Below are 25,944 nucleotides of genomic sequence, written 5' to 3'. Positions count from 1 at the left end.
GAAGTCAGTCATATGAAAAAACAATTTAATAGTCTTGGAACTCATTGTAAAGATAATTTATTTAAAAATAAACTAACATTAGACATTAGTAGGTGTTTTGATATTATTTAACTAAGAAACTTTTGTTAAAATTCATTACAATCTTAAAAAATGCCTTCAGCACTATGGGACAAGGACAAGAGAAATAAGACAGTAATCTATATGGAGTCAGGTGAGTCACATGTTAGCTCTGGCTTTGCTATTGACTTGTGGTCCTCTGTGCAGACCATTCCCTTTTTCTGATCTCTAAAAGTCTTGACTCAGACCTTGGTCTATATCAGCCAAGGTCTTGGTACAGACCGTGAGTCATTGTTTTGGGAAATAATGCCCATACATTTTTCTTTAAATAAAATAAAATTTCAAATGCCCTAGGACATAGCCATAATATAGCTCTGCTTCTTTACAGATGTTATAAGAATAACTTAAAACAATGATTCTCAACATTTTAAACCCATGACTACCTTTGATAAGCATAAAAATCCCATACATTTCTTTAAAATTACTTAAAGTTTCAAAATAAGTTAAAGAATAAAAGATCAAAGGAATTCTGAATATGTTTTATCAAGCTACTCATACACATCTTTGTTAAGAACACAAATTTAAATTGTAATTTTAGAGAGTAACATGACAGCTAAAAACAATTTTTAGGTAAATAAGGTGTTAACTATTTAGGAACAAAGTTTTAAATAACGTTCTTAAGACTATACATCTATTTACCAATTCAATTGGACAATTTTCAATTTCTTGTGCTAAGATGGCATTCATTAAAGATGATTCCTCAGCAGCTGAAGATACCATTTCAGCAATACCCTGCTAAAGCAAATTAGGGAAATATAGGTAAGTTATCACAGTAGTAGTAGTCATCACAGGAACAATCTCATTTTGTTAAATGCTTTAATCACATGGATGTTCATTTCTAAAACTAATTTAAAATACTACCTGCATTCTCAAGATATTATTTCTGAAATATCCCAAATAGGCAATCCCTGACTTAAATATTCCTGTTTTCTTTATGCTTCTCGCAATGAAGAACTTGCATGTTCTGCCCTCCTTGCTACCTATCTTTTCCCTTCCTATTTCCCTCAACACTACAGATGTCATATCAAAAGTCTCTGCTGCTGCACAGCTGAGACCACTTTCTTTGAAGCAGTTTGTCTTTGCCCCAGTCCCCTACCTCTATTCTCATGCCAGAACCAGGTGGCAGAGGAAGAGGAACTGTAAGCAGAGGGAATGAGAATGGTGGAAGGGATATTAATATCCCTACCTAGAGCCATGACAGGATTCTTGCCACTGCTGCTGGAGCTGCCACTAGCAAGAGGGAAGAAAAACTGTGTCCTCTGGAAGGGGAGCGAAGACATAAAGGAAGATGGAAAAAGAGAAGTTCTCCATTCACCAACGCCCTCCTTTCTCATTGCTATGGAAGCTTTTGGCCCCTTTTTCATCTTCAGCCTGTCTCCAAGCTTCATTCCCCAGCTGTTATCTGTGGTTGTGATTAAGTGAGAAGCTTCCCACAACATAGCTTACTTGATTTTTCATTTTAGCTTTTAAAAATTTTCATGAGTATGAGGTTGCATTTTATTCTTTAATATACATGTTTGTGGAGCCCTATCATGTTTTTTCCCTTTTAATTTCTATGAATAGTCTACATTTTAGATACTCTCAATTGTGCAGTTATTTTACAAAAAATGGTTTAAATTTTGGAAAGATTTGAAAATGATTATCAGAATCAATATTTTTCTGTCCATTTAAATTGACTGTGCTTCCATTACTGACTATATTTCATATCTGTTCAACATTTTTGGAAGCAGAATAAGAATGGAATTGAAGGTTAAAGCATAAGTATAGGGCAAAGGAGTAAAAGGTTCAAAAGAAGTAGTGCAACAGTCTTTCCTTCACTGCAAGCACCAAAATTTTGTCACTAAGTCAAAAAATAATAAACTAAACAGATTTGCCTAATCATAATTTCAGTAGGTGCATTCTAAGAAATGTCTGAATCCAAATAAGGAAGAGAGTAGTACTGGCAACCCAGTATCTCAATATCCAGTATATGATCAAATTAAAACACATTCTGTTTTAATGTATTATGAAATTGTCTTTCCTTCCAAGGGCATTCAGTTTCAATGTGGATTGACTCTCAATTCCCTGAGTGGTTATCAAAATTCAGTGATGATGGAACAAACCAGAAAAGCACTGGTTTATTTTTATCTGGTGTGGTATATTTACACTTGTGCAAGTCAATAAAGTGACATTGGGAAAATATTTTACAGCACACTGTTTCCAACTACATTTTTTTTTTTTTGCGGTACGCGGGCCTCTCACTGCTGTGGCCTCTCCCGTTGCGGAGCACAGGCTCCAGACGTGCAGGCTCAGTGGCCATGGCTCACGGGCCCAGCCGCTCCGCGGCATGCGGGATCTTCCCAGACTGGGGCACAAACCCATGTCCCCTGCATCGGCAGGCGGACTCTCAACCACTGCGCCACCAGGGAAGCCCCTACATTTTTTTAATAACTGTTTTTCAAATAAAAATTATGTCTTCAAGTAAAAATTAAAAAAAAAATTTTGGGTCATGGATTTTTAGTCTTTCAGATTCAAGGCTAAGATAATTGGTGGGTCTAACACATATTATTTTTAGAGTTAAGAAGGGTGAACTTATGATCAGAAGCAAAACATAGGTGTATTTTCTAGAGTTCTAAAGGATTCCATGACATATTGAATGTGAGACCTCAGCATATAACCAGATTCAGGTATAATAATTTATTCAGTGTACTATGCAAAATACTATTTCAGTATGAAACTACTTATCTTGTGATTTACTATCCTAAACTTCTAGAAAATACTGCTCTGCAGATGAAAATTATGTTTTACCCTGTAGTACTGCTACATACTAAAGAAGTTATAGAATACCATAAGATGAAATATAAACTATAAATATAAGACGATATACCAGAGTATCAATGTTCCTTCACTGTATGTGACAGGAAGATAATAATATTTTTATTACTCCCTTTGGTTAACTTACATCAGAGTTAATATTTTTATTGGTATCCTCACAAGAGCTACACTTAGATCCATCAGTCGCTTCCTTCCAAGTTTTGGATTGACTTAACTCTTGCAGGGAATTTGGCTCTTCCATCATGGAGGTCTCTGAATTATTAAGGAAGCAAAAAAGATTTCACTAAAATATCTTTCAAACTTAAAATTGGGATATGGTTATTACAAAAGAAAACTTCTGACAGACAACTTAGGATCCAAGAATTTAAGGGTGCACAAACTTTCTTATAGCACCCCAAGTCTCACATATTTATCTTCCCTTTTCCTTCATCTGCCTCTTTATCACCTCTATTCCCCATGTTCCACCACCTATCTCCTCCACACTCGTTCCCACACATTTAACTCACAAGACAACATGCATATACCAAGCCCATCTTAGTATATTGCTCAGCAGATTTTAATGCCTTCAGTAAGCAGAGGTTCACTCACCACATAAGTTGGCTTTATTATTCCTTTATAATAGTCACAATAATAATTCATTATTAATATTATTAAAATTTCATGTATCCTCTAGGTGGATAGATATATTTATATCTCAGGTTAACTGTATTGTTTAAATGCTATTCTTATCACTAAGTGATTTTTCATGTTAGTTGTCTTAAAGTGAAACATTATCCTACGAGATATAAAATTCTCTTTGTTGAAGGCTTGCGAGTACTGCCTTTGCAGGTGGAGGAGGTGGGAAAGAGTGAGATTAAGAATAGTCCACATAGTATATATACTTCATCTTTTTTTTTTTTTTTTTTAAGGTTTCAATATTTTATTCAAGTTTTATTTTAAGTGATGTTAATTACAGCATTTGAAGGGGAGGAACTAATTCCACACAAAATGGAAGACTCTAAAATGTACCCATTAAACTAAAAAATAAACTGAGTGGCGAGAATACAACAGAAGTTCAATTTAGATTCTGAGTGTTGTCACCATGTGATTACAGTCACAGAGACTCTTCCCAGCTTGCAGCTGGAGCTCTTAGAAGCTATTTCATACTCTGGTGCAAGGGCAAAAAAACACAACATGGGAAAAAACACAGTTAAGTCCTGAATTATTGGCTTCATCACATCCACCTTCTCCACCCCAAAATGGCACAAAAGAAACAGCTACCACGCCCTGCAGACTACTTTTGGTGTAAAAGAGGTGATGGATTGGGGTGGAAAAAGTCCCTGCCTAAAAAAGTCCCTTTCAGATGAGTTTGTATACACCATCAAACAGCCTCTCCTCAATCAGGGTAGGAAACCAAAGTTCAATTCTCAGGAAGTCACAATTTCATTCATTTACTCAATACAAATTTACAAAGTGCCTGCAAATTATCAACTTCCACTTGCAGCCATTTCTAGGTAAAAAAGAAACCTGACATCTCTAGAGGGGCCAGCAAGCTCCCCCTCAAGTCTACAGCTGAAAGGACCTTTTTTGAATTGGGTTTCTTCTGTACCTCTGAAAGGGTAACACCCTAAAGCTGAATCATCTTTAACCTGGAAGTCTAACATGATATTTAGCAATACTTGCATCCCAGACATACAACATTAAAAGGGACACTAAATTCTGAAGGTAGCTATGCTGCAAAATAGTTTAAAATTAAACGATTGTACAGTATCCATTTATGCTTGAAACTCCAGTCCTAGACCAAGTTTGTGGCCACCAGCGTTGACATTCTTGCCATCCAGCAGAGCTGACAGTGTCAGTTTGATACCTGGCTTTAGGGTCTGAGTATATCCTAACCCTATCAGGCTGGAGTTGTTCACTTTAGCCGAGAAGCAGGCGTCAGGGTCGATCTGGTACTTGGCTGCTATTCCGAAGCGAGCGTTACTGTTTCCCGCTGTCCAGACTAGATTAACAGCAGTCTCCAACTTCTTATTCACCTTCTGATAAATGGAGCCACCAAACTCTGTCCCATCATTTACATTAGTGTGAAGCTGGAACTCATCAGTCTTGTAGCCAACTGCAAAGTTGCTCTGGGTCACTCGAGACTTTGCAGTCTCAAAATTCATCTGGTAGCCAGCCAGCCAGCCCTCGTAACCCAGCACCAGAGCACCCCGGATGGAAGGCCCGGCAATGTCGAAATCCACGTCACAGCCCAGGTTGATATGTTCCCGCTTGTACCCTGTCTTGATTTTAGCATTCTTTTTCCCAGTGTTTGGTGAGAAGGATGAATCGAAGGTCAGCTTCAGGCCATGTGCAAGCTGATCTTCCACAGTAATCTCCGTGCCTAGTGTGTTGTCAGTGTTCCATTTCTCCGTAAACGTCAGACCATATTCGGTCCATCTGTACTTGGTTTCCAGACTGCCCGTCACTTTGGTGGTCTCGGTGTTGGCTGAACCTGAGCTTGTAAATTCCAGTCCATTCTCAGATTTTGTTTTCAAATCAAGTTTTATTAAGCCAAACCCATAGCCCTTGGTAAAGACATCCCTGGCAGATTTGCCAAGATCAGCATACGTGGGAGGCACAGCCATCTTCTCAGAAGGGGTGGCAGTGGGCTCCGCGGCGGCTATGGCGGGGGCTGCAGCGTGAGGACCATCTTTTTTTAAAAAATTTTATTCAATACATATTATTTGAGAGACAGCATAGTATCTTTTTTTTTAAGACACCAATTGTACTTGAACATTTGTTACTTTTTTTTTAATTTATTTATTTACTTTTGGCTGTGTTGGGTCTTCGTTTCTATGTGAGGGCTTTCTCTAGTTGTGGCAAGCGGGGGCCACTCTTCATCGCGGTGTGTGGGCCTCTCACTATCACAGCCTCTCTTGCTGCGGAGCACAGGCTCCAGATGCGCAGGCTCAGTAGTTGTGGCTCACGGGTCTAGGTGCTCCGCGGCATGTGGGATCTTCCCAGACCAGGGCTCGAACCCATGTCCCCTGCATTAGCAGGCAGATTCTCAACCACTGAACCACCAGGGAAGCCCTACTTCATCTTTTTAAGGTAGTTTGTTGGACAAAAATTAATCCACATAGAAGAATGCAAGGCTGATCTAACAATTTCTTTTAAGTTCAAGTACTCTTCTAAGAGCATTTATACTTGGAAATATGTAATTGGATCCCATCTTAATTTTGAAATGTAAAATCAAACTTTTGTTTCTACAACATTCCCCTCAACACCAACAGAATTAGGATGTCTCACCTACTATGTTTTCGCTTCTCATTTCTTCCCTTACTGACTCCTTCTGCATCAATTTTCTTCCATGTTTAAAGCCAGAGGACACAAAGCATTTTGTAAACAACTGTAAAAATATACATTTTTGTTTCTCGCTTTTGTACAAGTAAAGCAATTCAACAAAATACAAGCATATATGCTAAAAAGTTAAAACTATTATTCATGCACACACATCCAGCAAATTAATTCAAAAGGGGGTATTTTTTCACAAGTTTAAATTCCGTTGTATATATGAATATAAATATGTATTTATTTACCACCAAACATTGCACCCATGTAAAAGAATAGAAACTATTACCATTTTCAGTTCAGCATGAGTCAGATCCTGGGCAGCAGTTGACAGAAGTGTGTCTGCTCCTCCCCTCTGCTTCCACATCATCAACCTTTGGGTAGGAGGTGCAAGTTCCAAAACCATGAGTGTGTCCGTAAAGGCAGTAAGCTGTCTATGCATAATTTTGCTACTGATCTCCTTGACTGGATCTATGAGCAGTTTCCTCTTCTTGCCTTTTCTTTTTTCAGCAATGTCTAAATATAATAAATACATACAAATGTGATAGATTGTACAACTTTGTATAATGATATTCTAGGCACTGCATATCTAAGAAATGTCTACCACAATACAACCTACAGAGTTGACTTGGGAAGAAAATCCCCTTCTCTCTACTGAAAATTATGTTTTATATGGTTTTTGCACAGCTAGTGTGTCTCAGCAGCCAAGGGTTAACACATTTTGTAAAGTGCTTAGGAGGCAGGCACCCTGTTGATCTACTAAGTGGACAACTGAGAAGTGTGGAGCAGAGAGTATATTGAGAGGGAAGTCACTCAGTTCTGAAGTTCCTTAAAATATCTACCTAACAGGATAACTTTTTAAAACATTAATTTGTATTTGTCCAGTGTATTTTTCTCTCCCCCATTGAAATTCATATACAAATTCCAAGTAGGTAGTTAGGGCCATGGGATTTTGCTCCTTTAACTAATTTGGCCAGGTAGAAAGCAGAAGTCAAGATTTTCCTTAGTAAAGATGCAAAAGGGGAGTGGGGGGCAGTTAGATTTTCTGGAATGGGTGGAGATCTGAGATCAGATGGAGCCAAAGGAACCTGCTTGCTGATGTGCCTCAGTAAAATCTTGGGAATATGACAAGATTCCAAAGGGGCTGGCTATGTGATGACTCCAGAGGTTATGTAGGCTGGGACACTGGGTATCACACGGTGGTGTGGCTGATGACCAGAGGTTCCCTTCCACCTGCTGTACCCCTCCCCCAAACTTTGATACTATACATGGCTCAGGGCAGATAGGGGAGGTTTGCAGATTGCATTTCTTGCCAACCAAGTGGGATAGAGGCTCAGAGTTGAATTTCGCAAAGAAAAAGTTGAATGCTTTATTCTTTGCATGCCTGAGTTTATAAACTGAAATATCAATTATACTACTTAAAACTAGGACATTCTTAAAAGATCTAGTTATATATTAGATTCATATTCAGTGCCTCTATTCCGATCCTTTTACTCTGTCTTATTTTATATTGCATGCTTATTTATCTCCTGATCAGACTGTAAGCTTCTTAAAAGCAGGAACTATGTCTTCATTTCTGTGCCCAGAATCATGGCTTGATAACTATTGGAACTGAACTCTGTTTTACATTTTCCAACTTCCCAAGCTGGATAGATGGTTTGACCAGGACTGAATACAATGAAAGGACCATCCCAAATTTTCTTCACACCTTTCCCTTATTGTATTATAAATGTTATTACTAGATTGACTACCTCCTATAATATTTTAAGAATTATTAAAATATCTCAGGGTAAACAAGATAGTAGTGCATCAAAACTAAAAATAAAAACATGAATGACTCTGACCTGAAGTAACAATTGGGTCAAGGGTAAATCCTTCCTCTTCATTTGATAATGTGGTTTCATCCATTTTTTCATTTTCAGGTGGACATACACACTCTGGATTATCTGGTTCTACTAAAAGGATTTGCCATAAAAGGATTTATTAAAAAAAATAATGGTTATGTTGCGAACTAGAGGACTGTATGAGAATTAAAGTGAAAGATAAACTAACTGTAGATTTATATTGCTAACTGGAGCCACATCTGAATTCTTAGAATCATGTATTTAATACAGCTGAAGAGACTCAGAGATTATACAGTCTGGGGCCCGCAGTGTTCAGGTGAGTCAAGTAGTATCACCCTCTTTTGCACCTGTCACATCTAAGGCTGGGCTACAGTCACATCAGAAGTGAAAACAGAGATAGGAACCACAATAAATGATTGACATAAATTTGGCAATATGTCTGCTAAAGAATTTGTGTTCTGTTAATGATTAGTTGACCCATAAAGAACCACACATAACTAAATTTTTATTGCCTCTTTTTACATTTAAAATTTCTACTACTGTGTTAGAAAGCAAATGCAACATCAAAAAGAGTGAAAAATCAAAATGGGGCTAATCATTCTTTTAATTCTTAAGAAAAATCAGACTACAAGACTTCAAGTCATCTGAGGTACTTTCACAACAATTTCAAGTAGAAAATAGCCCCCAATTTATAATTTCTATCAAATTATATATAGATTGTCAAGCTACATTAATATTAATGTGATATTAATAATTAATAACCATGTTACTGTCAAACATTAATGATGCTTTTACTATGTAACATATATTATTTTAATGATTCAAAAGCAGGGTATTTTGGCAGAGCATTTAAATGTGCTCTCATAACAAATAAACCCAATCCCGATTAAATACCCATCATTGTACTTTTCCCAGAACTTAGTTTTCTATTCTATAATTATCTAAAGTCAGACTAAGAGTTTGAGGGACAACACTCTTTATTATCTTTCACTATACTATACTGCTACTTAAACCCATATGTTTTGAGGCTTAATTTGAATATTAGTATCTGTTCACATTCTACACAAAAGAAACAACATACCCACTATAGTATCAGGAGGCTCAGGAAGCACGGAAATTTCTCTATTTAAATGCATGTCTTCTAACAGGATACTCTGATCATCTTGCAATAGATTGTCTTGAAAACACGATAAACACTTTGGTTATTCAGAGCTGAATCTGTCATTTGTTCACTAAACACTTGACAGTATTGCATGCAAGGAGTTGTGATGGGATACAAAAATGAGCGAACCCTACTTAATTAGATTTGACTGGTTATATAGACTACCACATTTCATGCAGTATGACATAGAATTTTATATATTTAATTTCCTTTCCTTTATTAAAAGTCTACTTATAAACAGTTATTTCAGGAAATATTTACTAAACTACCAAGATAGTAGCCTTGTTACAAAGCCAGGTTTAGACTTCAAATTAAGAAGTAAAAGTTTTCAAACTCCTTTGGTAGAGATCTAAGGTAGAGCCACTATTTTTTGTAGTTTTCAAATTTCAAAAAGTTTGCCATAACCAGCCTTTTACTATAAACTAGAGAATTAAAAAAAAGATTTGATATATAATGGTCAGTATCTTTAAAATTAAGTGCATTTCGATTTCCAAGTTTTCTCTGTCCTATTTCTATGATGACTTTATAATAATATCATAATATAAATATAAAATAATAATATAAAATGCTGGACAGATCCTTTAGAATAGCTGTCCCACAATTTCTGCTAAAGAAAACAATGTTTTCTAGTATACAATCTAGTATATTTTGTGAGGAATATATTTACCTCACTTCTTCCTCTCTAAAGACTAGAAATTTGTAAAAATAAAAACAAGAACCTGTATGATAAATGTGTTTCACAACCTATATGATAAATGTGTTTAAACAGAAAGCTATTTACTTGGAACTAGCCTAAATTTTTAAATATACCATAGGCTTTGAAACATGTGTAAAAAAATGTGTTGACCTATATGACACAGAAGCATATCTGAAATTTTAGTTTGATGGAATATAACTTCCAGTATGTTATGTAATTTGACTGAAACAAATATCCAATTTCTATATGACCAGATATAGCATACCAATCATATCTCCTGCAGTCGCTTCATCTCCAAATCCATCTCCATTGTCATAGAACAGAAATATTTCTGCAGTGACGTTTCCAGAACTATGTTCAACTAAAGGACCACTGGAATTTAGCAATATGTTGTCATCAAAGAAGCTATGTCTTCTGAGAATTTCAGGTTCCTCCTCTAAATAAATACATATAATTAATATTGAGTTAGTCATAGAAACACAGAATTTTAGGGTTAGAAGCTAGAATTTAGATATCATTTTGAATAGCTCCTTTCATTTTACAGATGAGAAAAATGAGAGCTAAAAATTTATTTGAATTATTCAAAGAAGACATACAGATGGCTAGTAGGCATATGAAAAGATGCTTAACGTCACTAATTATTAGATAAATGCAAATCAAAACTACAATGAGGTACCTCCTCACACTGGTCAGAATGGCCATCATTAACAAGTCTACGAATAATAAATGGTGGAGAGAGTGTAGAGAAAAGGGAATCCTCTTGCATTGTTGGTGGGAATGTAAGCTGGTGCAGCCACTATGGAAAACACTATGGAGGTTCCTCAGAAAACTAAGAATAGAATTACCATATGATCCAGAAATCCCATTCTTGGCATACACCTGGACAAAACTATAATTCAAAAAGATACATGCACCCCTATGTTCATAGCAGCACTATTCACAATAGCCAAAACATGGAAACAACCTAAATGGCCATCAATAGATGAATGAATAAGATGTAGTATATATATATATATATATATATATATATATATATATATATATATATATACAATGGAATATTACTCAGCCATAAAAAAGAACAAAATAATGCCATTTGCAGCAACATGGATGGACCTAGAGATGATCATACTATGTGAAGTAAGTCAGAGAGAAAAAAACAAATACCATATGATATCACTTTTATGTGGAACCTAAATTATGGCACAAATGAACCTATCTACAAAGCAGAAACAGGCTCAAAGACATAGAGATCAGACTTGTGGTTGTCAAGGGGGAGTGGAGGAGGGAGACAGATGGACTGGAAATTTGGGGTTGGTAGATAAACAACAAGGTCCTACTGTATAGCACAGGAAACTATATCCAATCTCCTGGGATAAACCATAATGGAAAAGAATATTAAAAAAAGAATGTATATATGTATAAAACTGAGTCACTTTGCTGTACAGTAGAGATCAGCACAACATGGTAAATTAACTCTACTTAAATTAAAAAAAGAGAAAGGAAAAAAATTATTTGAATTATTCAAGTCATTCTGCTAATCAGTGGAGACTGGATTTCTAGTCTAACGCTTTTTCCAGTACAATAAGCAAAAATTGCCAAAATATCAGGATAGAGTTTTTAGTGGTTGTACAGTTTAATACTTCCCAGAAGGGTATTATTGGCAGTCGAATGATTTCTTCTACCTTAGGTGGGTCATATCCCACTTGATCGAGTATTATTTCATATTATTTCATGGACAGTTGCTTGAGTTTTTTGTCCATAAGGAGGGATTGGAAAATAAGGAGTATGTCTGCCTTCTAAGTAATGGAAAGGTAGGTAAAATATTAAAGAATGGGCTTATAACATTTGTTCAATAGATATTTATTGAATGACTGGGTATTAGGCAATATGCTAGGGGTTGGCTACAGCAGTAAAAAAGATAAAACCTGGTCAGCTAACAAACTGAGTGGTTACTATGTGCATTGTATTATGTAGTAGAGGATACTATTATAATCCTCATTGTACAGACAAGGAAACATCCACAGAAAGGTTTCATAACTTGCACACAGTCACACCCTAATAAATGATAGAGCCAGGATCTGAAGGCAGCAAAGATCGTCTTAGTAACGGTGTTAGAATTCTGTCAAAATGGATACTAATGAGAGAAAACTCCTAAGACACTGACAGCAGCTGATAAAATGAACTCCCTGCTTCAAACTGACCTGCTTCCAGATTGGCTGTCAGTACATGCATATTCTTTCCCTTCCTTGGGTTTGAATCTTTGGGTCCCGAAGTCTGAAACCCCAGAGGTCAGAGTCTAGAAGTCTGAAATCCCAGAGGTCAGAGGTGGGTCCTCTCTTTCCTTCCTCTAGCAACCCACGTCACTGCTAGTCAGTAAAGAAACTCATGAAGTATCGCTCACTGGAAATTTTTCTACAGGCCTACATCTTCTAGAAAGAAAGAGCTAAAAAAGGCAACCTTCATTGTATTGGACTAAAGATTTGCTCAATAGAAAAGATTAACTTTTTCAAAAGAACTAAAAATATTGTTCACATCTTCCAGGTGCACCTTGATAGCTCCCAAAAGAAAAATCAGTCTTGGTCAATAAGATAATAACATTTATGAACAGACAGTATATTCTGAGCACTGAACATCATGAGAACCTGAGAGTACACCAAAAAATTAAAGAAATAATCTTTGTTTTCACTCTTATACTATAATCCAGAATAGGCTGGATTAACATTAAATATTTCTTAGAGGACATTAGGTTTGAACTAGTTTTTGAAGGAGAGAAAATCCCTTATTGGTAGAGAGTACTAAAGGAGAGAATACGGGAAATAACTGTGATGTTGCTAGTAATATCCCGATTTTACATATAGGGCAGTAAGGCTCAGAGAAGCTAGGTGATCTGCCCAGTATCACACAGCAAATCAACAGAGGAAGCCCAGATTAAAACCCAGGTCTGTCAGTCTACTCAGGACATGTTCTCCCCACCTTCTTGAATTGTAGTAGACAGAACGGAGAACAACTAAATTGTATTGGTTGACTGGTAAGACATTTGCTTGACTAGAGCAAGAAGTCTATATTAAGGTAAAACAAAGTTAATAAAGATGGTGATAAATTGGTAGAGGGCCTTGAGGAGAGGCAGGAGTATCTATCAGTAAGTTATAGGGACCCAAGGCACTTAAGAAGAGAAATGTGATGTGGAAAAAAAAAGGAATTTAAGGACAATTCCTCTTGCAGAGCTGTATAAAATGTGGGGCCTGGAAGAAACGGTGTAGGAGGGTATACAGCACTTCAGCACTTTAGTACTGGTGAACTAAATACATATATATATTTAGTACTGGTGGCTAGGGAAACAGAAAGAATACCTAAGAGACATTTCCAATTTTTTTTTAATTAGCACTGGTATGAAGCTTATAGAAAGCATAGTTAAAAGTGATCCTAAAGTTTCAGGGCTGAAGAAGAGCAGTAGCATTTACAGGGAAATGTGTAAAGAGTATCTTGGGCAGTAGGAAATATGATTAACTTTTTACCAATGTGTTACATTTCAAGGTTTGGGGTAACAGCCAGTAAGAGATGTGCGCTACTCAAAGTAGGGTCTGTGGACGGTGTTGGTCCACAACAGAGTAAATACACAAATTAGAGGTCAATGTTTACAAAGTTTTAATATAACGTCGCAGAGTAATTTTATACATGTTGGATCTAATAACAAAAACTTGAGGCTTACGTGTTGATTTTTAAGTAAGTTTTTAAATTTTTCTAGTAATTAATTTTTATTATATTTTACAAAAGTATCATTCCACGACAGATAGGAAATTGACAAAAATTATAAAACTGGTCCTCCACCACAGATCATTTGAGAAACACAGCTATAGATCATAAGAGTTATGGAAGGAGAGTCAGGATGAGAAGTGGAGGTTACAAGGTAGCTCAAGCATTACTGATGCTTGATCACCCTCCTCTACCTAAGACAAATTTAGGCCAGACTTCTCCTATGCTCACTGCTTTGGGCACCATAAGAAAGTCAAAGATGAATGTGACACAGATCTTACCCTCATGGAGTTTTCAGAACAATACAGACCAATACAATAAATATCATGATACAAATCAGAGAGTGGTAAACACCATAAAAAAACCCAAATACTATATAGTTAAATTACACCATATAACTTTAATTCTAAAATACATTAAACAGTTTCTGTTTCCCGATCAGTGTGTATTTAGTGTGTATTTCCTCCTCACTCCCAAGCTATTTTAAAATCTGTTATTGATATCATATTTAGAGGAAATATATTTTGAAGGCTCTGTATGCAGCACATGTGTAGAACCTTGTGTATATGTTAACTACAGCAACTGTTTATTTATATGTCTCTCTCCCAGCCTGAAGCTCCTTGAGAGCAGGAAATGCTTCTTTAAACTTTGTATTGCCCATGCCTGTGATAGCACCTGACATACAGTAGATATTTAATAAACGGTTGTACACTGAGAAGGGAAGCATAGGCTAAGCCTGAGTCTCGGCATTGACACCTATAGTAGAAAAAGGCAAGAATAAACTTATTGGGGGGTTATATTTATACATAAAAAATTCATTCTAAAGATATTTCTACTGGCATAGAAATAGCTTTGGCATTGTTTTAATACAAAAATGCAAATATAATTGATTATGACTTGTAATTTGAATTTCTCAAATATTCTCACCAAAGCTCCCAGTGTGGAAAAGTAGATCATTGTCATAATCTTCTCTAAGTGTGATTTCTTCTGGTTTGCTTTGGTTCTGAGTAAAGTGTTCTGAAACATCAATAGCACTATGGAGAAATATAAGATTGAGGAAAACATGTGAACAGAACACAATGATTTTGCAGTATACTGCAAAACAAACACCCTTAAACAAAAAACATGTTTTATTATAAAAACAAAGGAGAATTTTATTTTCTCAATAGTATTCCTTACAAACACTAGTTCATTATACATATGATATAATGAACTATGATCTCCAGGCTGTCAAATCCAATGGGCAATTCTCAGTCCTTATCTTACTTACCATACCCAACAGCATTTGAAATTGATGTTCACTCCCTTCCTCATGGAACACATTCTCTTCTTGGCCTCTGCAATACTACTGTCTCTTGATTTTCTTCCTACCTCACTAGCTGTTCCTTTTTCATCTCCTTTATTAGTTCTTCCTTATCTCCCAGATTATTAACTATTAGGAATGACCCAACGTTCAGTCCTCAGACCTCTCTCTCTCTCAAATCTACACTCATTCCCTCAGGGATTTCTTATGACTCATGGTTGAAGTTCTGTCTACATACTCACAACTCTCAAATTTATATAGCCCATCAAACATCCTTCCTGGATTTCAGACCCAGATATTCAACTACCTACCTACTCCCCTTGGATGTGTAACAGTCATCTCAAAACCTATATCCAAAACCTAATTTACTTCCTTTACCTTGCCCTCTTTAACCTTGCCATGCTCTAGTTATCCTAATCTCATTAAACTGGTAACTCCATTCTCATGCCAAAACTCATATAGTCAACCTTCACTTCTCTCTTTCTCTGTCAGCTCTGCCTTCAAAATATATCCATAATTTGACTGCTACCACCTTGATAAAATGAAGACTGAGAACTGATCACAGAGACTATCATCTCTTGTCTGGACTTCTTACTGCAATAATCTTCTCACAGGCTCTCTGCTTCCTTCCTTTCCCCCTTATAGTATGTAGCCAGAGGAAGCATGTTGAAGTCAGGTCAGATCCAGTCACTTTCCTGTTCAAAACCCTCCTGTGCTCCCTACCTGAGTAAAAGAAAAGTCCTCATTATAGCCTATGACACCCTCCATCATCTGCACCCCAGCTACTTCTCTGACCTCATCTCCTACCACTGGGCCCTTCATTTACTCCAATCCAGTCTCACTTGCCTCCTTACTGTTCTTTGAATAGGTCCAACATGCTCTGACTTAGAGCCTTTCCATTTGCTTTACACGGAACATTCTTCCCCACATTACTGAATGATTTGTTCCTTCATTTCCTTTAGATTTCTGTTTGGACCTTATTAGAAAAGCCTTTTCTGATCTCTCTATTATTTTATTTTCTATTTCTCTTCATAATGCTCATCATCTCCTAGCATACTATATATTTACTTGTTTGTTTATTACCTGTCTTCCCCAACTAAAATAGAAGATTCATGCGGCCAGGAGCTATCTCCTTAGTGCCTAGAACAGTGCTTGGCATATGGCAGGCACCCAACAAATATTGAATGAATGAATATACTGTCAATATTGCAAACTACTTTCAGCAAATATAATGATACATTTTTGGTTTTGTACTTCAAAATTTCACACTAAATTTAAGTCTTTGTCAACTGCATGTGTATTTCAGTTGTTAACTATGTTCCATCTGCATTCATGAAATCTGAAAATGTAAAACAACAAAATATCAGGAAAATCAAATTGAAAGAAAATAAAACAATTTACTTCACATTTTGGGGGTCAAAATCATGAAATTCTTCTGGCAATGTGATTGCATTGTAAGCTGCTTCGAGATTCTCTTTTGGAAGGTCAACCAGTCCTGAAAAGGATAAAATACCACATTCAATAAGCCATGATATATAAAATCAACTTCCCACTAAATCTCTACTTCCTCTCACTGGACTAAATGTTTAGTCTCCTAACTGGTTTCCCTGTATCCACTCCTGCTCCTCTTCAGTCTATTCTCTACAAAACAGCCAGAGTGATATTTTAAATATGCAATTAGATCAGATCACCCCCATACATAAAATGACTCAGGGACTTCCCTAGTGCACTTAAATAAAATCCAAATTTCTAATCAGGGCCCTGTATCCCTACAAAACCTATAGTCACCATCTAACAACACCTTCCCGTACTCACTCTACTCCAACCGTACTGGTCTTTTTGCTCTCTGAATGAGTCAAGCACTTTACCACCTCAAGACCTTTGCTCTTGCAGTTCCCTCTGCCCAGAATGCTATTCCCTCATGGACTTCTTACATGGCTGGATACTTCTCATTCTTCAAGTCTGAGCTTAAATTCTATCCTCTCAGAAAGGCTTTTCCCAATTAGCCTAACTAAAATACACTCCTCTCTTATTTTCTGTAGTAGTACTCTTTTTATATTCCTTCATAGCACAATCTATAATTATTATAATAATTTTTTTAGAAAACCTTTTTCATTATCTGATTTTCCCACCAAGCTCAAAGGGACCTTATTTGTCTTGTTTGTCCTTGTATCCCAGAGCCTAACATAGTGTTTCACACAAAGTATGAGATCAATAAATATTTATGGAATATATAAGTGAAATAATGAACAAATTTATTTCACTGAACCATATTTGATATAATTATAAATCTACTAAGAGATTCTACAGATATTTTAAATAAAGAAAAAAAACCCTTGTCAATCCTGATTCACCCATATTAATTGAGGGAACAGTATGTGCAAGGCACTGAGACAAGCACTATAAGAGATTCAGAAAATAAGTATGACAAAGATGTTGCCGTCAGGGAGCTTGCAGAGTAGTGTGAAAGGCAAGGTCTGTACCTAGATAAACATAATACAAGGTAGAAAAGGACTAAAGTCTTAAAACTAAAATTAAAATTAAATAAAAATTTGAAAGCGTTCTATTTATGACACATGTAAACCTCTAGCACTTTGGAATGCCTAGAGATTTTCTATAATATTTCATAAATAGCATACTATTGTACTTAGAGTCTTGAGAATTGTGAAAACAATGACAATTACTGATATCTAGGTTTTGTCAATCACACTATTTCTAATTTATCTCATAAAGGCAAAAACAGATATGGCAAACCAAGTGACCCATTAAAACTGAATATCAGAGTTTCTTACACAAGTGTGGTAGCATTAAGTATATTTCTTGTGTAAATATGCAGGAACATTCCAAGTTTTTGAAAGCATAACCTCTTCCTGCAAACACAGGAAAAGAGCAAGGAAAATAATATAATTTGTTCTTAACCATGGAAACTTAGATTCAGTCAGAAGGAAGTTTACATTCACCCTACTCACACTGGAACTACAGAGTGCTGCCAATTAAAAGAGCCCACCCAAAATAAAAATGCAAAAGGGAACAAAGACGAGTGAGACAAATCAATATTGCATGTATACCTGGGCGAAATGTCATCTTCATTTTCAGCAATGCTTCATTGCAATCTGCCAAAAGATATTTTGCCTTCCTATCATAGATTCGAACAACTCCCAAAAGAAGGTGTCCTGAAGTTCGAAGTGCAATTTTCACCTTTCAAAAATTTTTTAAAGTATTAGAATATTAAAAATTAGATTCATAAACTCTGTTCTTTGAAAATTATAAAATAATAAGAATGTCTTGGGCCTCCCTGGTGGCGCAGTGGTTGAGAGTCCGCCTGCCGATGCAGGGGATACGGGTTCGTGCCCCGGTCCGGGAGGATCCCATATGCCGCGGAGCGGCTGGGCCCGTGAGCCATGGCCGCTGAGCCTGCGCATCCGGAGCCTGTACTCCGCAACGGGAGAGGCCACAACAGTGAGAGGCCCGCATACGGCAAAAAAAAAAAAAAAAAAAAAAAAGAATGTCTTCTCTTTAAAAAGCAGACATTTTGTATTCTTATTTAAGGTGAATCACTTAACTTTTACCTCACCTTGTAAAATGATTAACTTTTTTATTCAGTGAAGATAATCTAATGTGACATTTAAGTGAAGTATGCTATTATTGGTTTTATGGGAAGTATATAACCTTTGCAGTCGGGCAGACTTGGGGTCAAGCCTTGGCTCAGTTGCTGAGGCTGAGTCATTTAACCTTCCTGAACTTCAATTTATTAATAATGGCTACAATTTATTATATACTTATTTTGTGCCAGGCATTGTCCTAAGAGGTTTTTATACACTGATTTATTTAATTTTGACAACAACCTCTATTTACAGAAGAAAAAACTGAGACTCAGACATGATAAGCAGCATGCCCAAAGTAACAAAAATATTAAGTGATAGAGGAGGAATTAAATTTAAATTTGACCAACTCAGAAGTTCATGCTCTTAATTACCACACTTCACTGAGGCTAAAAGAAGCCTATCTCATAGGGTTATTGTGAAGATTAAGTAAACTAATGAACATACATAAAGTCTAGCCCAGTGCCTGACACATGGTAAATTTTCAATTATAATTCATCCTTCTCTCAAGAAGAAAACTACTTAACCTATAAAAATATTAAAATGATATTTTAATGCAAATTCTAATAGCTTGTTATAGTGCTTTATAATGAACATAGTACCTTGCTTATGAAGTGACTTCATATATATTTTGATTTATACTCAATCCTCCTTTCTTTCTACTCTCCCTATTCATTCACCCATTATTTTTCTAAGAAATACTCATTTGGTACCTACTATGTATACAGTATTTTGCTAGGGAATAAGAAACAATCACAAAATATGTATAAAACATGGCCTCTATCCTTCAGGATCCAATCAATTTATGATAAACATATAAGAGTTAATTACCAACAGAAATCAATATATGTTTATGTCCAGAAAATAAATGCTATAGGAAATAAAAAAGAGAAGACCATTTAAGAAGTAAAGCTTCCTTGGAAATATATTTCATGATATAATGTATTTTAATTCCTTTCCTCTCCATAAGTCATAGCAAATACATACTATAATTTTAATGAATAACATACCTTAGGTGAAAGAATTTTTTCAATGGTTATTTCTAGATTACATTCAAATACATGGGCCTTTGTGAGTTTCTTCTCCCAGTGAGCTGCAAGCCAGATTTTGGCCAATGGCCCTCGCTTACTCATAAGCACTTGTGTGTAGAACATGGTGCCTGTATTCCTTAGTAGTATTTAATGAACTACAGAGAACATTAAAAGACATTTAGATTTTGATACAAAAATCTTTCAGTGCTATTTTACAGCAAGCAAAACCATTTTTCATTAATTCTATAAAATAGATTATCTTCTAATTCAATACATTATTCAATTCAAATTATTTTCTTATAAAAAGAAACTTTTATTTAAAATACAAAACTATATTGGGCTTCCCTGGTGGCGCAGTGGTTAAGAATCCGCCTGCCAATTCAGGGGACACGGGTTCAAGCCCTGGTCCGGGAAGATCCCACATGCCGCGGAGCAACTAAGTCCATGCGCCACAACTACTGAGCCTGCGCTCTAGAGCCTGTGAGCCACAACAGCTGAGCCCGTGTGCCACAGCTACTGAAGTCCGCGCGCCTAGAGCCCGTGCTCCGCAACGAGAAGCCATCGCAATGAGAAGCCCACACACTGCAACGAAACGAAGAGTAACCCCCGCTCGCCGCAACTAGAGAAAGCCCGCGCGCAGCAACGAAGACCCAAGACAGCCAAAAAATAAATTAATTAATTAATTTGAAAAAAAGAAACTATAGGAAAAGAATCAGAGGAAGGGAAGGAAAAAAAGAATCAAATTTAATGTTTTGAAATAATAATGGTAAAAGAAAACCTTCACTTAAAGACAAAATAATTATGCACATTTCCACAAATTGTACTATTCTCAATAACATCATAAGGCTCCAGTATTAGGCAAAGGGATGTCATAACGCTTTGGCTGACTTCTAGAGAAGAATCAAGTCATTGTTTACATATAGGTAATCTTAAACTGCCACTAGAGAACCATTTTTTAACTTCTTTCCTACTTAAAGTTCTGATAAAAGAGAAAACTGAACCAAAGCGAAAACAAAAACAAAATCAGCCACGGAATTAAAAACTTAGATGACCTTTGATCAATGCCCATTTCCACCCCAAGAATCAAATCATTGGGCCCTAAATAAAGGTTATGCAATCTACCGAACCACATTCCTCAATGGGACAGCTAGAGATTTTAATGTGTATGGCCTATGCCTGCCTTGGCTCCATTTTCTTCCTTTCTCCTCTGTGTGTCTGGTATTTTAGAATAAAGTCCAATTTGTCTTTTTCAGTTGCTCCCAGGTGTATGATTACTAGTAAACTTTAAGAAAAAACAACCCTGTGATTTAGTATTCCTGAGCACTTTGATTTTCCTGAGACGTTGATTTTCCTACCTCACCTCACAAAAAAATCCCCCACAGAAGCCCCATTGTCCTGTGAGTTATTTCTAGGTTGAATTGACTTCATGCAAAGTAAAGCTAAGGATAGTACATGGACCTAGGAGCCAGGGAGGAGGCTTAATTCGTGGAAAAGGGTCCCAGTGAGGAGAGTGAGGGCGGTGGGCGAAGGGGAGCAGAGGGCGGGAGGAAGGGCCAGAAAGCGGACCCTGGTGGGGGGGGGGGGCGTCGGCGGGTGGAGAGAGCCACAGAGGGCGTTCCTTCCGGGGAGAGAGAAGGGGGCAGGGGCGAGGAATGGAAGGTGCTGGGGTCGGGGAGCGGGGCAGGGCTGTGAGGAGACGACGGCGAGAGCCAAGGGCTCGGACGCCTAGGGCTCCCTCCACCCGACTCCTCAGAGTTGAAGGCCGGGTTCTCAGAGAGGGACACCGAGGCTGAGGAGTGACCGCAAGCGCCCGCTGCCTCCCCTCAGGCGGGGTCCCTCAGGGCTCGTGCCGGTGAAGAGCCCGGCGGGGCACGTGTGGGGATGAGGGTGGCCGCGGGCCCCGTGATCCAGCCCGCCTCCAGCTCCAGGGTCCCGCCCGTCGCCCTACTTCCAGCGCCGGGTCTGAAGCGAGGCGTATCCGAACAGGGGCTGGAGGAGGAGTCGCCAGATGCGCGCGTTGGATCTCTGGCGCTCCGCTCCCTGAGCTGCTGGGCGTCTGGGAGTGCCCGGCCGGGCGACAGGGCGGGGCGGGGCGGGGCAGTGGACCGGGGCGGGGCGGGGCGATGGGAGGGGCATATGGGGATGGCCCGGGGCTATAGGCGGGGCAGTGGGCCTGGAACAGGGCGGGGCGGCAGGGTGGGCGGGGCTAAGGGCCGGCGGCGTGGGTGGGTGGGGCAAAGGGCGGGGCAGGGGACAGGGACGCGGACAGGGGCCGGGATGAGGGTCACTGAGAGCAGTTCCCCGCGTGGTGCTTGCTCGGGGAGTTTATCTGTTCAGCGACCCGGTCACTAGTCACTGCAAAACAATTGTGAAGTGTGGTAATGTCTGACCCCTCTGCTTGGCCTCTGAACATCACCAGGATGATGTCTCATCTTTTGCACTTAGAGTGAGGAGGTCCCTGGAGAGTTATTAAATCTCTTTAACCTTAGTTTTTCTCATCTGTAAAGTGGAAATGATGATAATAAAAGTACCTGTGCCATAGGGTATTGTAAGAGATGAGTGAGATGAAGCATGTAAAGAGTCTAGCAATAATAAATGCTCAATAAATATTAGCTATCATTATTGTTGTTGTTAAAAAGATCATTCATGTTGACCAGCACTTTAGGGACAGCAAACATTTTCCTGCCTGGAATATCACAGCTTTCAATAGCTAAAGCCAACTGCTACAACATAAGAAAAATCATACAAAAGCATATGGATCAAAGGCTGGTTTCCTCCCTTGAACTTCATAGTAAATACTGATAAATCTTGGGATAACAATGGCATCCAATATATAGGTTATTGATAAGGTCCCAGGCTCCTTGCTGATGGGTTGTCTTATTTACTCTTCAAACAACCTCACAAGGTAGTTAGTAATTTCCCTCCTTTTGAGATGAGGAAATGGCCTGGAGGGAGAAGCCACCTGTCCAGGGTCACATAGTTGGGGATATTAGAGACAGAATTCAGCTCGGGTTTAGCTCCCCTTTTCCCACCTCAGGGAATGGTGTCATAGTGACCACTCAGGCAGACATCTGGGAGATGCCCTTGATGCCAACCTCACCTCTGCCTTAATGTCACTCCATAAGCAAGCCCATCACTCCACCTTCAAATAGGACTTTATCCACTTCTCACTGCCTCTACCCTCTCCACCCTGGTCTAAGCTACTTCCCTCCTGCAAAAGCTCCAACAGCTTTCTCAGCAATCTCCCTCCTGTCACTTGCCTTCCTTGAGCCCATTGTCCACACTGAAGCCAGAAGTGTCTCCCCCCTTTAAAGCCCTCTAAGTCCTCCTGTTTCTCTTAGAATAAAAACAAACTCCCTCCTAACAATTACAGGGTCCTGCATAGTCTCCCCCTTACTTATTATTCTAGCTTCATGTCCTATTGGTGGATTTATCCTGACCACAATGAATCTTCAGTTTCAGGGTCCTTGCTTGCATGGGCCCCTCCAAGGCCCTGGGAGAAACATAGCAGTGTGTTCACCTGGGTGTGTGTTTTTGTAAACATTGCAGAAGTAAGACATTTAACTGCAATCCTTTAAGATCGATGTCTTTCAACTCTCCCTTTATCATACTGTATTGTGACAATGGAGTACCTGAAGGATGCAGCTAAGGCAGAGTTGAGTTAGGTGTACATTAATTTAGGTTCAGAGGTGTTATGGATTGAATGTTTGTGTCCCCCCAAATTCATATGTTGAAATCCTAATCCCCAATGTGATGGTATTGGGAGATGGGACCTTTGGGAGGTAATTAGGTCATGAAGACTCCACCCTGATGGGTTAATAATATGGGATTAGTGCCCTTATAAAGGAGACCTTTCAACCTTTCTGCCTTGTGAAGACACAACAAGAAGATAGCTGTCTGTGAACTAGAAAGCAGGTTCTCACCGGACACCAAATCTGCTGGCAACTTGATCTTGGACTTCCCAGCCTCCAGAACTGTGAGAAACAAATGTTTGTTGTTTAGCCACCCCGCCTATGGTAGTTTGTTAGAGCAGCCTGAACAGATTAGAACAAGAAGGATCAATTTATACGGTTCACAGCCCCTTTCATCTTTAGTTGTGTCATTGCTATCCGTCTCAGTGTAGGAATGGCTTCCAGGAATACCTCTATTGTCCACTGTGCTGACTCACCCTGCACTGTGACAGGAAGGTGCAGGGCCACATGTTGTATCAGTGCCCAGCATCAGTGCAAAATGGGTGGAAAACAAGATTTGGAACATACAGTGCCAGAGCTAGTCTACAGAAAATTCTTCTGATCATCAGATGTATTAAACTATATGCAGAGGATTTTGGTTCCCCACAAAGCCTGGTTACAAGCAGAAGTATATTTGGCAGTGCAGCCTATACAATTATAAATGCACTGCACGTTTTTTCTTCCTTTCTAATAGTAATTGCACAAACTAGAAGATATCAAAGTCCTATGTTTGTAGAGATATGGCGAACTGTAAACAGTGAGTATGTCCATGAGGGAATTTGAGTGTTGTATGATCTCATTGTGTTGGGTCATGCCTTACTTAGCATTTCTGCCCTAGCAATGTCTTACAGAAGAAATGACCTGTAGATGGTAACAAAAGTAGTATAGTAGGCCCTCCATATCCACAGGTTCCGCATCCGTGGTTTCAACCAACCTCAGCAAAAATATTTGAAAAAAATTTTCCAGAAATTTCCAAAAAGCGAAACTTAAATTTGCCACACAGTGGCAACTATTTACATAGCATTTACACTGTATTAGGTATTATAAGTAATCTAGAGATGATTTAAAGTATGGGGCGGGTGTGAGTAAGTTATATGCAAATACTATGTCACTTTACATAAGGGACTTGAGCATCCATGGATTTTGGTATTTGTGGGAGAATAATTGCCCCGCAGATACCAAAGGACAATGGTAATTCATTAAGAGGAATAGATACATTTCAAATCAGAGTAATGAATACACTTGTAGATTGTTGTGATAATCTAATTAATTAAAAGGAGTGAATTATATAAATACATTTGGAGAAAGATTCAAATATCTCACTTATTTGACATGAAATACTGATATGGATGAAGATAATGTAGAATTCATATTATGCCACCACATGGGGATGCTGACAATAAAACTAGTTAATGTGCTGTCAACCCAAACAGTATTTAAGCTTAGTCACTGTATAAATAGACCAACAGCTCATGTATGAAAGAAATTTAGAGGTTTTCTCAAATTTGACAATAATCCTAAGAATTTACATGGCATTAAGCTCTACAACTTAAAGAAAATTGTTTAAACTATCCACCAAAAAAGTTAATCAATCTTGTAAACACTAAATTATCATCTTCGTATTTTTATAAAAAGACAACAAAATCATTGTCTTATGAGTATATGGTCAAAGAATATACAGCAAAAAATGTAGAGAAAAAATTATTTTAGAACCATATCATGGTGGCTAATTAATAAAATATTATGCTATGTTTCCAGATTTTATGATTTTATGATTGTCAGCTTTTGACGTTTTATAATTTGTTGTTATTTCTTCTGTCATTCTAGAAACAATTTCCCTTTCTAACCTAGTTCTGTATTTATGACTTTATTCTTTTTCTTTAAGAAAAGAATACTCGGGCTACCCTGGTGGCACAGTGGTTGAGAGTCCGCCTGCCTTGCAGGGGACACGGGTTCGAGCCCTGGTCTGGGAGGATCCCACATGCCACGGAGCAACTAAGCCCGTGGGCTGCAGCTACTGAGCCTGCGCGTCTGGAGCCTGTGCTCCGCAACAAGAGAGGCCGTGATAGTGAGAGTCCCGCGCACCGCGAAGAAGAGTGGCCCCTCCTTGTCACAACTAGAGAAAGCCCTCGCACAGAAACGAAGACCCAACACAGCAAAAATAAATTAATTAATTAATAAACTCCTACCCCCAACATCTTCTTTAAAAAAAAAAAAAAAGAATACTCTACATTTTATAAGCTTCAGGCCCCATAAAACCTGGCGCTGTCCCTGCCCAACCCTGTGCTCTTGCTCCCTGTGCTCTAGCCATATTGGATCCCCTCTATGCCCACTGCTTAGGAAATTGCCTGGCCCACAGTGGTACCAGAAAACTATTTGTAGATAAATGAATGAATGAATGAATGAATGAATGACTCAGAAGCCAGAATGTTAGAATGTTAACTCCATGGAAACATGAATTTTGTCTGTTTTATTTGTTCTTACATTCCCACATCCAGAACAGTGCCTTGAATACAGCAGGTGCACAATAAGTATTTTTCTAAATGAATCCAGACCTGTTTTATTGCAGATAATG

At 38.1% G+C, this 25,944-nt stretch overlaps 2 protein-coding genes across 4 annotated transcripts in view; both read right to left on the bottom strand.

The window, feature by feature from the left end:
* RAD21L1 (RAD21 cohesin complex component like 1) overlaps positions 1-19,761 on the bottom strand; it is a gene marked incomplete at both ends in the record, with an annotated part of 29,409 nt that extends 9,648 nt beyond the window's left edge. The window contains 11 exons of one of the 3 annotated variants that reach the window (XM_081255614.1): positions 757-852; positions 3,059-3,183; positions 6,202-6,301; positions 6,533-6,759; positions 8,088-8,198; positions 9,169-9,264; positions 10,212-10,382; positions 14,630-14,736; positions 16,407-16,500; positions 18,074-18,203; positions 19,618-19,761. In XM_081255614.1, the coding sequence (XP_081111740.1) occupies positions 757-852; positions 3,059-3,183; positions 6,202-6,301; positions 6,533-6,759; positions 8,088-8,198; positions 9,169-9,264; positions 10,212-10,382; positions 14,630-14,736; positions 16,407-16,500; positions 18,074-18,203; positions 19,618-19,761 (1,401 nt within the window). The remainder of the gene's footprint in view (positions 1-756; positions 853-3,058; positions 3,184-6,201; positions 6,302-6,532; positions 6,760-8,087; positions 8,199-9,168; positions 9,265-10,211; positions 10,383-14,629; positions 14,737-16,406; positions 16,501-18,073; positions 18,204-19,617) is intronic. The other 2 variants (XM_081255615.1, XM_081255616.1) reach the window with 2 other exon arrangements.
* Positions 3,841-5,595, bottom strand: LOC308628559 (non-selective voltage-gated ion channel VDAC1-like). Its single transcript, XM_081255617.1, has one exon. It carries the CDS (start codon positions 5,535-5,537, stop codon positions 4,686-4,688), a length of 852 nt encoding a protein of 283 aa, XP_081111743.1. The 5' UTR covers positions 5,538-5,595; the 3' UTR covers positions 3,841-4,685.
* Positions 19,762-25,944: the final 6,183 nt, after the last annotated feature.

This window comes from Mesoplodon bidens (genome assembly GCF_964165515.1).
Source record: "Mesoplodon bidens genome assembly, chromosome: 15".
Classification (NCBI taxonomy): Eukaryota; Metazoa; Chordata; class Mammalia; order Artiodactyla; family Ziphiidae; genus Mesoplodon; species Mesoplodon bidens.
Note: the sequence above shows the minus strand (reverse complement) of the source record. Positions and strands in the feature narration are given on the sequence as shown.